Source organism: Heptranchias perlo, chromosome 13, assembly GCF_035084215.1.
Source record: "Heptranchias perlo isolate sHepPer1 chromosome 13, sHepPer1.hap1, whole genome shotgun sequence".
NCBI lineage: Eukaryota > Metazoa > Chordata > Chondrichthyes > Hexanchiformes > Hexanchidae > Heptranchias > Heptranchias perlo.
In genome coordinates this window covers 31,541,873-31,556,014 of record NC_090337.1, presented here as the reverse complement: position 1 = coordinate 31,556,014, position 14,142 = coordinate 31,541,873, and the positions used below count along the sequence as shown (strand labels likewise).

At 39.5% G+C, this 14,142-nt stretch overlaps 1 protein-coding gene across 6 annotated transcripts in view; it reads left to right on the top strand.

The window, feature by feature from the left end:
• Positions 1-167: 167 nt before the first annotated feature.
• opa1 (OPA1 mitochondrial dynamin like GTPase) overlaps positions 168-14,142 on the top strand; it is a 108,355-nt gene continuing 94,380 nt past the window's right edge. For 3 of the 6 annotated variants that reach the window (XM_067995283.1, XM_067995278.1, XM_067995281.1), the window contains exons 1-5: positions 168-244; positions 7,866-8,179; positions 8,703-8,799; positions 9,475-9,579; positions 12,610-12,663. In XM_067995283.1, the coding sequence (XP_067851384.1) occupies positions 7,904-8,179; positions 8,703-8,799; positions 9,475-9,579; positions 12,610-12,663 (532 nt within the window). In that variant the 5' untranslated portion in view covers positions 168-244; positions 7,866-7,903. Of the gene's footprint in view, positions 245-442; positions 520-7,865; positions 8,180-8,702; positions 8,800-9,474; positions 9,580-12,609; positions 12,664-14,142 lie in introns of those variants that run through there. The other 3 variants (XM_067995280.1, XM_067995279.1, XM_067995282.1) reach the window with 3 other exon arrangements.

Genomic DNA, 14,142 nt, shown 5'->3' with positions numbered 1-14,142 from the left:
TATTGTCACATAGAAACCTTTGTGCGTGTGTGTGAGAGCCAAGTGTATTCTGCGACAGAACCTCATTGTTCACTCACAACTTTGGACAGTTTCTGTAGATAGGACTCCTGTGTCTAGTGGGCCCTGCTGTTCAGGTTGTGGTTTGCAACCCGGACTTTGCACCGGTGCCGGAAGTGTTCGGTTGGTCCTTGTGAGTGAGGCTCCGGGTAGATTCACTGGTCTCCACGGCTCGGGGGCCGTGCTGGTAAGATGTCGCTTGGCGGGAGCGTGTCGCCGGGTGAAGGAAGGAAGGAAGGAAAGGCGGGCTGGAGGGAGGGACAGGACAGGGCAGGTTCGGTTCCCGGATCCCGTGCCGGAAATCTCTCACAGGAACTAGCGGGCGGCGCGACCTTTCTTACTTCAAACCTAAACCCCGCCCCAGCCTCCTTCCCGGGGCAGAGATCCAGGGCCGCCGATCGGTGCCTGGCCTGGCCCGGCCCTTCCTAACTCGACCCGTCCTTCCTCCTGTCAGGTTAGTCGGTGAGTGCGCTTGGCTGCCACCCGAGGCTCCCTCGGCCTCACCTGATGCCGACTGTCACTGAAACCCTTATCCCCGCTGTCCTTACCGCCGAACTTGACCTTTTCACTGGTCATCGCTGCCCTCCACAAGCTCAATGTTAAACAAACTACATTTATCCCAAAATAATGTCACCCACATCATCATATGCCGCAACGCCCTGCTTATCCACCCTCATCCTACCGCTCACCATTCCTTCCTCTTCTGTGAAATGGCTTGGGATCTTTTCTATGTTAAAGGAGAGGTGGGGAAGGGAACTGAACAGCCGAGTCCAATCCTGTCCTTTCTTAACATCCATACATCTGCACTTCCAATGGGTGTCACTGGATAACAGTCAATAACAGAAATCTTAGTGAATTGCCCCTCTAACCGCTGGGTGCTGCGGTCAATTGACGCCCTTCTACCACCCCTCTAGTCTGAGGTCATCTAAGTCAACAAACATCTGGGACCTTATGGTTTGTGTTGGCTTGGAATGGCTATCAGGAACGAATAGTTTTTAGACACAAATGTAGTGCATTTACCTGATGAGTCATCCAAATTATGTCAAGACCTTTGTCTTCAACAGGCACCTCCTTTAAATCGATCAAGTTTTTGCTCACAGACTTATTTCCTGTAACCTTATGTAATTTTGTGTTCATGTTTCCACATACCCTGTGGTGCATTTGTATTTATTTTAATGTCATCTCATTCCTTGATATTTTGTTCCTGATAGAGCCTTTCCCTTTAGGTTTCTGCTGCAATGTTTCTGTTATTTTCAGTTCTTGAAAAGTGTGTTTAACTGTGGTTTAATGATAACTTGTGATTAGAGACTACCTCTTTTTCCATTATAGGTTTGCTCTTTATCCTTTAGACATTGTTCTGTTTTGTTAGGATCCGAGGCAGCTACATAACTTATAAGCACCGTTGATACATTACACAAATTACATGAGCTATACTGTTAAGTGGGGTCGCTGTTGTTATGTAGCCAAAGTGGCAGCAAATTTGCACATAGCAAGGGTCCCATAAAAAACAAATGAACGAATGACCAGTTAAGATTTTATACAGAAGTCCTGGAGTTCAACCCCATCTCCAGTGTTTGAGCATTTAATCTAAGATGGCATTTCATTGAGGATCTGCTACATTGTTTTAATAGCATTTTGCACCATTTGCAGCTAAGCTTAATTAAAGGTGCTATTATTGGTTTATATAAGATTTTCGTACATAGTGATCTTTAGAGAACTGGGTGGTGCTGTGGTTAGACAGTAGCCTTTCACCTCTGGCACATGGGTTCAGATCCAGTCCAGACTGATGGGATATGAGCATCCTTTGTGAAATAAGTTTGGACAGTCTCAATTTCTAATTATCAACCTCACTCAGGATGGCGATATGGAAAAAATGGCTCACTGAGGCTGAGACATTTTATTGGGACAGAGTAGAGGGAAGCTTTACTACACCTAAGTTGGGAGTATTTGATGCTGATGCTGGGTTCTTTGAAAAGGTTCCCAGCAAATTATATCCTTGATAAAACAAAGTGGTGATCTTGATGGATTAATAATTATATTTGGGTGAAAAGAAATTTCCTGTGAGATAAATTATTTACTTGTATGAATTGAAACTGCACCTGCAACTAATCATGGACCTATTTACATGTTTTGCAAAACGTGACTTTGTTGATTGGCAGTTTCTTTGTTTTGAAATTCTTTCAAAATTCTTTCCTCAGGCTGTGAAATTCCTTCATCGTTTGATTTTCGTTGTGCGGATAATTTCATTTACCAAGTTAGAGCCATTGTCAGCTCCAACTTTACAGATAGAAATGGAGACCTTTTGTGAAAATGTTCTGGGTTTGGGGGGGGGAATTCAATTTAGGACAAGAGATTGTTCTACGGACATGGATGTATCTCTTCAGAATTCTATGCACCTATGAGGTGGATACACTCATGGAAATTTGATAATTGTTTGCAACAAAATAGGGGATAAACACTTGTTTACCACACTGTTTGAAATCAGGGCTGCTGTTCGCCGTAGGTTGTTAAAACAAACAGGTATTAGTTGCAAAACCAAAGTCAAAAACATGAAGCAAGTTTGACAGTCCAAGACTTTTGAAAGTATTTCAAAACAGAAATAGCAAGGATAAAGAAAGCTCCAATCAGTGAAGTAGCACTTTACATCACCTGTAACTGGGGTGAGAAATCTGCTTACACAGATTGGGCCAAAAATTTCAAGGAAAGAGAGATGAAAAGGAAACAAAGGAACTGATAGGATTATCAGAAAGGTCAGAGAAAACACGCTTCTAATTGAGCTGTAAAGGGAATGTGATGCAATCAGCAATTGTGAAGGGCAAGTTAATATTGGAAATGCAGAACAGTGGGGATAACCAAAAGGAGTTCAGGTAAAATAACATGAGAAATATATTGCAGCACTGCTTACTAAAGTGGTTCTCCAATATGGTCCCAGTGCAGCAGAAACTGCCCCCTTTAAGGTGGCTTTATGCTATTTCCAGGTTGTGGGAGAGTTAAACGATGCACATCCAGAAGGTAGTTTTGACCTAACCCACCTGGTGGGAATCTGAAGGATCAGATTGGCCAGGGGAGTAAAACGGGCAGCCGATTCGATCCTGTCAGTTTCCCACTGGGTGGGTTAGGTTAAAATTACCCCCGAAGTCTCTGCTTTCTGAATTGGTCTCCAATGAGTCTACAGGGGAGTTGAAGCAACAACTTGTATCTCTATGTCACTCATCTTGTAAAGTAAGATGTCTCAGAGCACTTTACTGGGCAGGGAAGAAGTGGATACTGAGTAGGAGAGGAGAATAAAACAGAAACTGGAGAGGGATTACTCAAAAGTAGAGTTGTAAAAAGAGTTTGTAGGAGGCTTATAAAACAGGGAAAGGGGAAGCAAGGTAGAGGATTTTAGGAATGGAATTCCAAAGGTTTGGGGCATAGTGACTGATAGAATGGCCACCACTGGTGGAGCACAGGGAAGAGAACGAGTAAGCCAGTGTCAGAGGAACGGACATTGTGACCAGGGACAGATGTTTGGAGATTATCACTAAAATAGATCATAGAGCGGTTTGAAAATGAGGAAAGAGGCTTAAAAACATCTATTCTCTGATGCATAGGGAACCAGTGGAACTTGGCAAGGATTGGGAGATGAACAATACAAGTTTATTTTTTATTGTCTTGGTATTGCCTCTGATAATTGGCTACGGCAGGCCTAGGGCGGGAGAGAATTCAATAAGGAAATAGATTTTCGACCCTGTGCCAATCCTGCGTGTCTGTTAGGCAAGTAACCTGTTGCTCAGTGGATTTGCAGTATTTGCTTAAGAAATAAGTACTTTATTTGTCTATCCTTCCCTTTTCCTTCCCCAAAATCTTCCTTTTTTTCCACTAATTTATTTAAATGACTTGAAGATTTTTTTCTCCCCATTGTAGATTTATAATTGCTGTTGAAGCTGTAGTTGGTATAGCAGGGGCCAGGGAGGTTTTTGCCACAGTCAAGTTAGTGCCAGTGTCCAAAGAGATGAAATTCAGCATATCCCAGACCTGTCTGATTGACTGTGGCTGCAGTGCCTGAAATCAGTATCATTTATCTTCACCTCTGCGTCTGACACAAATATCAGTCCTCTTCAGAGACATAACAAAAATCTCAATTCAAATAACACTATTAGTTCACAATTGTAATGGCTTAAGCTGTGTGAAACACAAAAAAAACCTCATTATTTTTAATTCTTTTTCCTCCATTCTAACCTCAGTTATTGTTTGTAAATTTTATGCTTGGTTGTCACGATACATTTTGGGAATTATAGTTCCACAGGAAGGGAGTGATGAAAATAAAGTCCATAATGCATCTGTCACAATTTTTGGTGGGGGTGGTGGGAAGGGTAGGAAGTGTCTAGTCATAATGCTTCAGGCATCATGAATGTGGGGCAGGCTTGATGGACCAGCTGGTCTTTTTCTTCTTGTCATTTTCGTATGTTTGTACGTGAGTTGTCATGGTAGACTCTGGATATTGTACCCTACCACAGGAGCAGGGTGTAAAATACAATTCCAATGATGCAGTTTTCTCTCATTCACAACACTTGATAGGTTAGATATGTTAATTCTAGCTGTACACACTGACATGACACTGAAGAAGGAAAATGGAAGACAGAAATGACTGACTTGAGCGGTTTGTCGGCTTTCTGATACTTGCCAGTTTAGCATTGGTAGCTTAGAAAAGAAATTCAGCAACTTTCTTGTTCACTATTCTGCTGCTTACTTTACCTTTTGGTGCCTATTAAGTGAATCAGACTGCTTTTGATTTGTTAATACTGCACTCTGCACTAAGGTTCAAATTTCTAAATCTATTGTTACATTTTCTCACTTGGTAAATTACTTGGTTATTCAATTATATAAACCACTATTTAGCTGGAGGCCGGGTTTCTGCAGCATTGATATTGTGCTTTATGATGTAATGGAATTCTGTCCTTTAAAGACTTGCATCACAAAGCGTGACCTCCAAAACATCAAGATGGCTGTGTTAATTTGGGCAACAGGGCTTTAAAACCTTTGAATGTAAATCCACTGCTCTTCATAGGAACTGTATTAACTATGACCAATTTTTAAAAATTTTGCTAATGTGGCAGAATTTCCACTTAGGTTACACTTTCAAATAAAACCTTGTGCCCTGGACCTGGATAAATTGAAATGAAATCACTTTATTAACCACTGTTGCTCTAGGTAAGGACATAAGATGAGTATATAACAGTGTATTATAGTGTAACCCTTCCATTTATTACTGTATTACTACTGATAGAAGGAATTGCATCTTTTTGTATGTAGATTGTATAAAATTGCTTGTATAGTATTATACCCCAAATGAACCATTTTTCCTTAACTTTTGATCCTTCTATGTTTTTATAAACTTTATTATCTTGGTATGCCATTTGTTTTGTTTTGACTTTGAGGTGTAATAACAAAAGTATTTAGGAACGTTAAGTAATTGATGCCACACCCATTGAGAGAATCTTTGTAAAACATAGCTGTTGTATTTTAAAACCTTTAATAGATGTTAACAGTAAATAAAAATCAAAACAAAGTACAGTAATGCAAGTCTTAGGAAGACAAAGCTCAAAGGGGACTAGCAACAGTTATGAATCAATGGCATTCTGTGGAATAATGGAATTGGTTGTAGTGCCAGGGACAACACGAAAACGTTTTGATGGGATTTAAATGTCCCCGGGGAAAAGGTTCTTTGGCTTGGGGAGTGACGGGGGTGGGGGGGGGGGGAAGGGGAAGGGGGGTGGTGTGGGTGGTGTGGGTGGTGTGGAGGATGGAAGAACAAAAACATATGGAGCTTATCATTGCACAATTTTTGGGAAATGAGCATAAGAGGGGAGACTTTTTTTTCTTGTATCTATTTTTCCTTCATTTTTATCATTTCCCACGTGCAGGAGTAGATGTGCAATGTCCTGATGAGGGTTGGCACTTGGGGAATAGCAGTTCATTTGAAGAAAAATGAAACATTTCAGTAAAAGATGGAATGTTCATTATAGCTTAGAGCAAACTGCTCAAAATTCCCATTTTGCCTTAACGTGTTCCTGACATATACGGACCGATAACTGCACTTCATATTGCCCTCAATCAATGTTTGAAAAAGGAACTCAAATTTATTTTTAAAAAGTAATTTTAATTGCATGCTGTTATGAAAATAAAAGATGTGCAGCCCTCGCACGTTTAGGAACATAGGAACAGGAGTAAGCCATTCAGCCCCTCGTGCCTGCTCCGCCATTTGATAAGATCATGGCTGATCTGTGATCTATCTCCATATACCCACCTTTGGCCCATATCCCTTAATACCTTTGATTGCCAAAAAGCTATCTATCTCAGATTCAAATTTAGCAATTTTTGCGTGGCAAGTTGCTGAATGTGCGAGCTGATATGGCGCAGCGAGGGAAACAGGGCATCTGGGATCTGAGTGAACAGGGCAAGCAACTGTGTATCTCCTTAACCACTGAAGGATTGAGAAATAAATTGCGCAAGGAATGAGAAGGAAGTGTGAATTCAATATCAAATCAGGTATAGAAAAAGAAATAGAGGGATCGAAAGATTGGATTATGAGAGAGAAAGGAAAAGTAAAAAAAATTAAATTTGACATTTTTAAAATCTCCAACAATAATTAATACCTGAAGGAATGAGACTCCACACTTGTAATAGTTCACTTTCAGTTTGAGAGGTTGATTGGCAGTAACTCGCACTTATCACATCGTTAAAAGGATACTTAGACTGAATGGACAAGACTTAACTTTCTGTGGTGCATTTAGTTCGTATCTACTGCCCAAATACAGCAACTTCACCTCATTAAGTGCATTTCAATGGTGAGGCAGACAGTGAGGTGCCGTTTTCACGAAGCAAATGGCGGAGCGGCGCATCTCGGACAGTGACTTTTGGATATTCGTGTGTAACCGCGCATCTGCCCCTCGCCTGAAGTTGCGGTACCATTTATGTATATATAATGACGAGCACCATTAGCCTCACTGTTATTTTGACAGCAAATTGTGGCCCCGTAGACCTTTGAAAGATTCTAGCCTCTGTGCCACTTAGTTAGGTTCCATTCCTCCATCCAAATGATTGCTCATACCCATAACCCATATAATGAGACTTTTAAGAAATAGTCATTTGCAGCAGTAATTAGAAGAGTGTTCTGTTCCATGTTGCTGGTGAAATCCAGTTTGTTATTTTAACGTAAAGTCAAAAGTGGAGGACACTTCTTCCTATAATACATTGTCATTAGAATGTAACAGCATAAGAAAAGTCAGGGATGAGAAAAAGCCAATTGGCTCATCAAAGCTCATCTCTCTTAATTTAGTTTCATCCTTTAGGAATAAGGTGAGATTGTTGTATTATGTTTTTTTCCAGATTTTGGTTCAAAAATGAAATGAATTAGTAATAGAAAGCATTGTCACTGTTAGTATTTCAATCCCACTATGCTATATAGAATGTAAATTTGTGCAGTCTCATTGCATTGTAGGCAGTTACTGTCATAATCAGCCCCAAATCTTAAACTTGAAAAGATTTTTAAGTTATTGGACCATCTATTCCATCGTCACTTTGAACCACCTTGTCTTACTTTTGTTCATGAGGTACCCCTCTTTGGTAGCCCATCACTGCTTGATGGTGACATCAGGAATGATTGACCTAACAATATTGTTACTTTTCCCTGCATTCTTAAACTTGACCACCATCCTGCACTAACCAAAAATATTTTACTGCAGTGTGAAATCTTTAAGTCTTGGTGAGCCCAATATATTTATATAGCACTAACGTTTCTTTTTCTCTCTTCTGTTCTAACTTAGCTTGCTGGCACATAATCTGTGGCAATATTGGTGTTAAAATGAAGTTCCCTGTACAGAGACTGTACTCACTGTCCCGAACTGTTCACCACACGAATGCACCACGCATTAATTCTCGCAGGCTACACTGGAACTCTGCAGCCCGGCCATACTCCACCTTCAACAGACTTTCCCTGAGGACAGCAAAGCCATTTCCTTTGAAAGTTGGATACTATCCCCATAGAAATTTCATTCTCGTCAGATTGGCAACACGACTACTGAAAATTCGCTACCTTGTACTGGGCTCAGCAGTAGGAGGTGGTTACACAGCAAAGAAGGTATGTCAGAAACTTATATTCATTTATACACTTTGTATGCGATATTCAGGTAAAATGAAAATGGACTGCTGGGAAGGAAGAAAATTTTTTATTAGCTAAACAGGAGGGATTGTGTGCTTATCACTTCAGAGTCTCAAGATTAAACTCAAACCATGTAACTTCGTCTAACTGATGGCATGAAAATATATAAATCCTCTGATAATTCTTCATTCCTATCAAAAATATCTTTATTCCCTTGATATTTTGTTGGCTTGTGTTTTTTTGTTATATTGTTCATTTCAACAGTTCCAATTTTTGTAGTTATTTAGCTGATACATTTCGATGTGGTGTTCTATTTACTATTTTACTGATTTTTGTTAGTACTCAAAAGTCGGAAAGCAACAATTAGAGGACTCACAAAAATATTAAAGTATAAAGGGGGCTTAAACTGAAACTGTTACAGCTTTGTTGGTCTTAGTTGTCGCATTGATTTTACAGTGCAGTCAAAAGATGTTAATATTTATCATGCATTTTCTTCTGTTAGACTTATGACCAATGGAAGGAAATGGTGCCGGATCTAACAGAGTACAAGTGGATAATTCCAGATTTTATCTGGGACCTGGATGAACATATTGACTTTGGTGAGCTGTTTTTGGTTGCAGATATGTATTCAAAAGTACTAGAGCTGTGATGTTTGTTGAGTTATACTTCAAAATATGATATTACAGTAACTTGATTATTCTGATTGCTGTGCTGTAGCTTTACCTTTAAAAGAGCCAGCTGTTGCTCTGTTCCCTTCATGGATAGAGTAGCATTGTTTAATATTATCAACAGTACATGTGCCTAAATGTTTACTATTAAATAGTAATTAAATAGGATGACTTAATAGGTTTGAGCCTTATGATGCCATTTTTCAAGCTCAACCTTATTAGTATGGCTCATTCTTATATGATGTTTTCTAGGTTTTTTCAATAGGAAATCAAAAGCAACCATGATTCTTCTTTGAAAGAAGAAATGTGAATTGCAATTTTGTTCAATATTAGATTCTCTGGACAGAGTATAGACTATTTTCTATTCATTTAAAATGGTGTGTTAAAAGTTAAAAAGGAAATATTTTGTTTTCATTTGTTAACATTGGTTGGGTAGAGGGAAACTATCTGAATTTCTCATCAAAAATTAAGCTCCCCGCCCCCCCCCCCCCTCTCTGTGGTCTTGGTGGAGGCACCAAGTGGTTATAACTGTACTTCTGGATGAACAGATTAGTGAATGTAATTGTAAAATATGGGCATTAATATATTATTGTGAACTCTTTTTAGAAAAAATTAGGAAAATCTTCGCTGATGCAGAACTTGCCAAGTTGCTACCTGATTTCGATAAGGTTGGAGAAAGCCTGGATCATCTCAAAAGTCTACTATCGCCAGGTTGGTATCTGGTTTATAGAGATGAGAGCTATATGAAGGTAACATGTCCATCATGATACTTGGTGTGGTATCTCTTGCACACTATGTTGAGGGAACCTGCTGATTTGCTGCAAATCTTAGTTGGTATGTAGAGATTGATAAATTAGTAATGTCAGGCCTTTGGAAAATGTTGCACAAGCATATGCAAGGTACTACTGAAGAAATATATTTGATCTTTGCAGGATTTTAACCAAATCTGGCCATTCTAACCAAAAAACGAACTTGGAATACACATCGTCATTCCAAAAACACTGCAAAATGCAGTGTGTTATGGAGCAGCAATAACAATATGAACCTTTTTTTAAAAAAGATTTTGAACTCTTGTTTCTAGAAAATGATCAAGAAGGAGCATGTGATAGAGTAGAATGTGCAACCCACCACATCCACCTACTGGTAATTATTCACACAGCAGATCAAATAAGTGACATTCCATTTCAAAATTACACTGAATATAAGAGCCAATTGCTTCAAAATTCAAAATTAACTTTGTTTTCTGAGCAGCTTTATTTGAAGCAAAAAATAAACACGTTTATAACTGATCCATTCCCAGTTCTCGCATTGTTCTGATCTCTTTAGAGAAATGTCAGCTGTCTGATGCATAATTGGAGGGAAAAGAAACTTCAGATTATTTCAAATGATTTCAGATTAAAACTCAAAACTTAGTGAAATTCAGACATTATGGTTTACCTAGTCCACTGTCCAAAATATTAAACAAAATGCTGAGTACAATGCAGGAACAAGTGAACAGTGCTATCCTAAATACATACACAAGCCTCAATTAAGTAGTGGATAAATCCTAGTTTTAGTAAACGTCCACTGTATCTTGTCAAAGAGAGCCACCACCTGCTCCCTTGATCCCATACTCACTAAACTGCTGACCACCCAGTTTCCCTTCTTAAGTCCCTGTGCTCGCCAATGATGTAAATGGTTCCCCACCCTTTCAAAACCACTTTCCTCAGCCCCTTTTCAAAAAGAAGGGTTTCACTCTTACCTATCAAGTCGTAGCCAGAGCATCGCCAGCAATGGCTTCTGTTCCCGCTCTGCACCGTTACCTCTGAAGTGCCCCAAGAATCTATCCATGGCCCCCTCCTCTTCCTCATCTACGTGCTACCCCTTGCTAACATCATCTAAAGACATGGGATCAGCTTCCACATGTATGCCCTCTCCACCACTTCTCTCGACCCCCTCCACAGCCTAGTGTTGTTAGACTGCTTGTCCGACATCTAGTCTTGGATGAGCCACAGTTTTCTTTGGTTAAACATTGGGAAGCCGTTGTCTTCGGTCCCCACCACAAACTCCATATTTTTGCCACCGATTCCATTCCCCCTCCCTTGCCACTGTCTTGGGTTGAACCTGATTGTTCCAGTCGGCATTCAATTTGATCTCAAGCTGAGCTTTCAACCCAGTATCCTCTTCATCACAAAGACTACTTCCACATCCCTAACATCGCCCTTGCCTCCTCCCTTGCCTCAGATCACCTGCTGCTGAAACTCTCATCAATGCCTTTGTCACCTCCAGACTTGACTACTCCAATGCTCTCCTGGCCGGCCTCCCATCCATCATGCTGTAAAATTTAGCTCATCAAAAACTCTGCTGTCCTTATCCTACCATGCACCAAAGCCTGCTCACCCATCACACTTGTCCTTGCTCGCCTACATTGACTCCCAGTCCCCCAACATCTCCAATTTAAAATCTTCATCCTTCTGTTTAAATCCGTTCATTGCCTTCCCCCTCCAGCCCAACAACCCCCTCTCTTAGAACTCACCATTCGTCTGACTGTCCACTTCTGCATACCGCCTCCCTTTTCCCCATCGTTGGCGGCCATGTCTTCAGGGTCTAGGCTCCACGCTCTGAAATTCCCTCCCTAACTCTCTCTGCCTCTGCAACCCCCTCTCCTCCTTTAGGACTCTTCTTAAAACCCACCTCTTTGACCAAACTTTTGGTCACCCCTCCTAACATTTCCTCCTTTACTTGGCAGCTATTTTTGTATGATTATTCTTCTGTGAAGTGCTTTGGGACCTTTTTCTACATTAGAGGTACTATATAAATGCCAAGTTGTTATTGTATAATTGCATTATTTATTGATTCAGTTGAATTGCTGCATCAGCGGATTTCAGTTGTAGCTGTGTTGAGCTCTTTGAGTTTGTTTAGCTACCTGATTTTTGAAATCATCCCAATAAAAATATATGGAAATAAATGGATAAACATAATATTTTTAAAAATTGAATGCTACATTATTAGTAGGTTATGTTCTCACAACAGGGAAAAAACCCTCTAACCTGGTTTAGATGCTATGTAGCTGATGAACAAACTATTCTTTCTGGATGTGTACTGAAATAATCATAATAGAAGAAAACAGCTTGTACATTTATCAGTAATAATGTTTCTGACGTCTCCTTGATTAACTCTAAGGTTGTCCCAAAATAGCTACAGTTAATTGGCTTATAATTGCTCAGATGGTACCATCTCCAGAATGGGTTGACTGATGGTATGGGGAAGAACAAACTATTGTTGTCGTTAAGTGCATATTTGTTCAGAGAACTGTCATCAATAACATCTTGTAGATGATTGTCAAATTCTAACTTCAGTTTTGTAGTGCTGTAGCGAAGGAACATTCTTGTTGATGTAAGATACTGGAAAACATGGGAGTGTAAAGTAAATGCATCAAAAATATTATCAGCATCATAAATGCTATTAAAAGACAAATGCAGATAGGTCTTTTAAGATGATGCCAACATTACAAGATGCAGAAGAATGGGCTGATTTCATTTCTACTAAACATCACTGAAATATTCTGTTCCACTTCAATATAGAAGATAGCTGAAATGCAGTCTAAAATGCAACATTTAAGATTTTGGTAATCAGTTATATTGTTAACTCTAGGAGTAGCGTACTCATTTCAGCATGGTTTTCAGTCAAATTATGCACTGGGGCAGACTAGATAAAGATTTGATTTATATTTGTGTTTCTCATTTTGCTGACTTTTCACAGGTGAAAGTTTGTATAATGAAGTCAAAGGAGTCTCTGATCTGCTTCTGTTGTTAGGTGTGTAAATCCCTTTCGTCATTAATCCACCTACTTACAATTAAAAAGTAATCCTGATACTGTTTATCTAATCGACAGTATCATAAATTGTTTAAAGCCATTTGTTTCATGTTTGCGTTATACCACTGAAATAGTTGACTAAATTTGAGATTACTAAAACTTTCATTTTGCGAATATTGAAAAGTGTTTAACTTTATGTAATTGCAAGACACAATTTGATAAGTAACTTACATTTTCAATTAAAGTCAGCTCTTAGAGCTTTACATATTTTGAGTACTGGAATTTAGTCTGCATCTTCTGCATACAGCACCGTTAGAATTAAAGCTCATGGGAGAAAAAAAAACTGTAAAATTCTATTTAACAAGGATTACCTAGGTTTTGTTACACTTAACAACAGATTATTTTTGTATTTTCTGAGATGTGTTTTACATCAAGGTATTCCTTAGTAAAACCTGCCCATAAAATCTTTTCAAGCTGTCTGAAAGGCATGGGAGTAAGTTTTCTGCTCAGTTATTTATCTCCTTTGACTTCAGTAAATTCTTTGTGAAATATTGTACGTAAAACTAAGACAGAGACTTATTGAAATTAAGCTTTTCAATTATGAACTAAATGTAATCTGATTTTTCAGTGGAAGAATATTTTTCAAGGTTATCAACTTGTTTTAGTGTAGGCATGTAGATTTGTCACAGAATGATAAACCACAGTGTAAGTGGACAATAGAATATTTAACCACGTATTGCCAAATAATATTGTTGTAAGAAAAATACTTCACTTTGTCTTAGTGAATGAATTATGTTTCAAAAACTTGCAGCAAAGTCTCCAAGTTGTCATTTTATCAGCTCTCTAACAGGTCAATGTATTACATTTACAATGGGGAACCATAAAATACATTATTTATTTTAGTGGTGAGAGATAATTGGCACTTTGCTGTTGCGTGGAATGAGCTGCGTGTTTCATCGTTTTTGCCGTGTATTCTGTTTCTAGAATGTCTGGTAGTAGTCTTTTACAGATGGTGGGTGGGGGAAGGGGTGGCGAAAGCAGTAACCTTGTACTTTTCATTATGTCATGTATAATATCACATCGGTAGCACCACTACTGACCGAGCTGGCCGAGTCCTGAAGGACATAGCTGCCAGACTGGGCCTGCGGCAGGTGGTGAGCGAACCAACACGAGGGAAAAACCTACTTGACCTTATCCTCACCAATCTACCTGTCGCAGATGCATCTGTCCATGACAGAATTGATAGGAGTGACCACCGCACAGTCCTCGTGGAGATGAAGTTCCGTCTTTGCACTGAGGACACCATCCAACGTGTTGTGTGGCACTATCACCGTGCTAAATGGGATAGATTCAGAACAGCTCAAAACTGGGCATCCATGAGGCACTGTGGGCCATCAGCAGCAGCAGAATTGTATTCCAGCACAATCTGTGACCTCATGGCCCGGCATATTCCTCACTCAACCATTACCAACAAGCCAG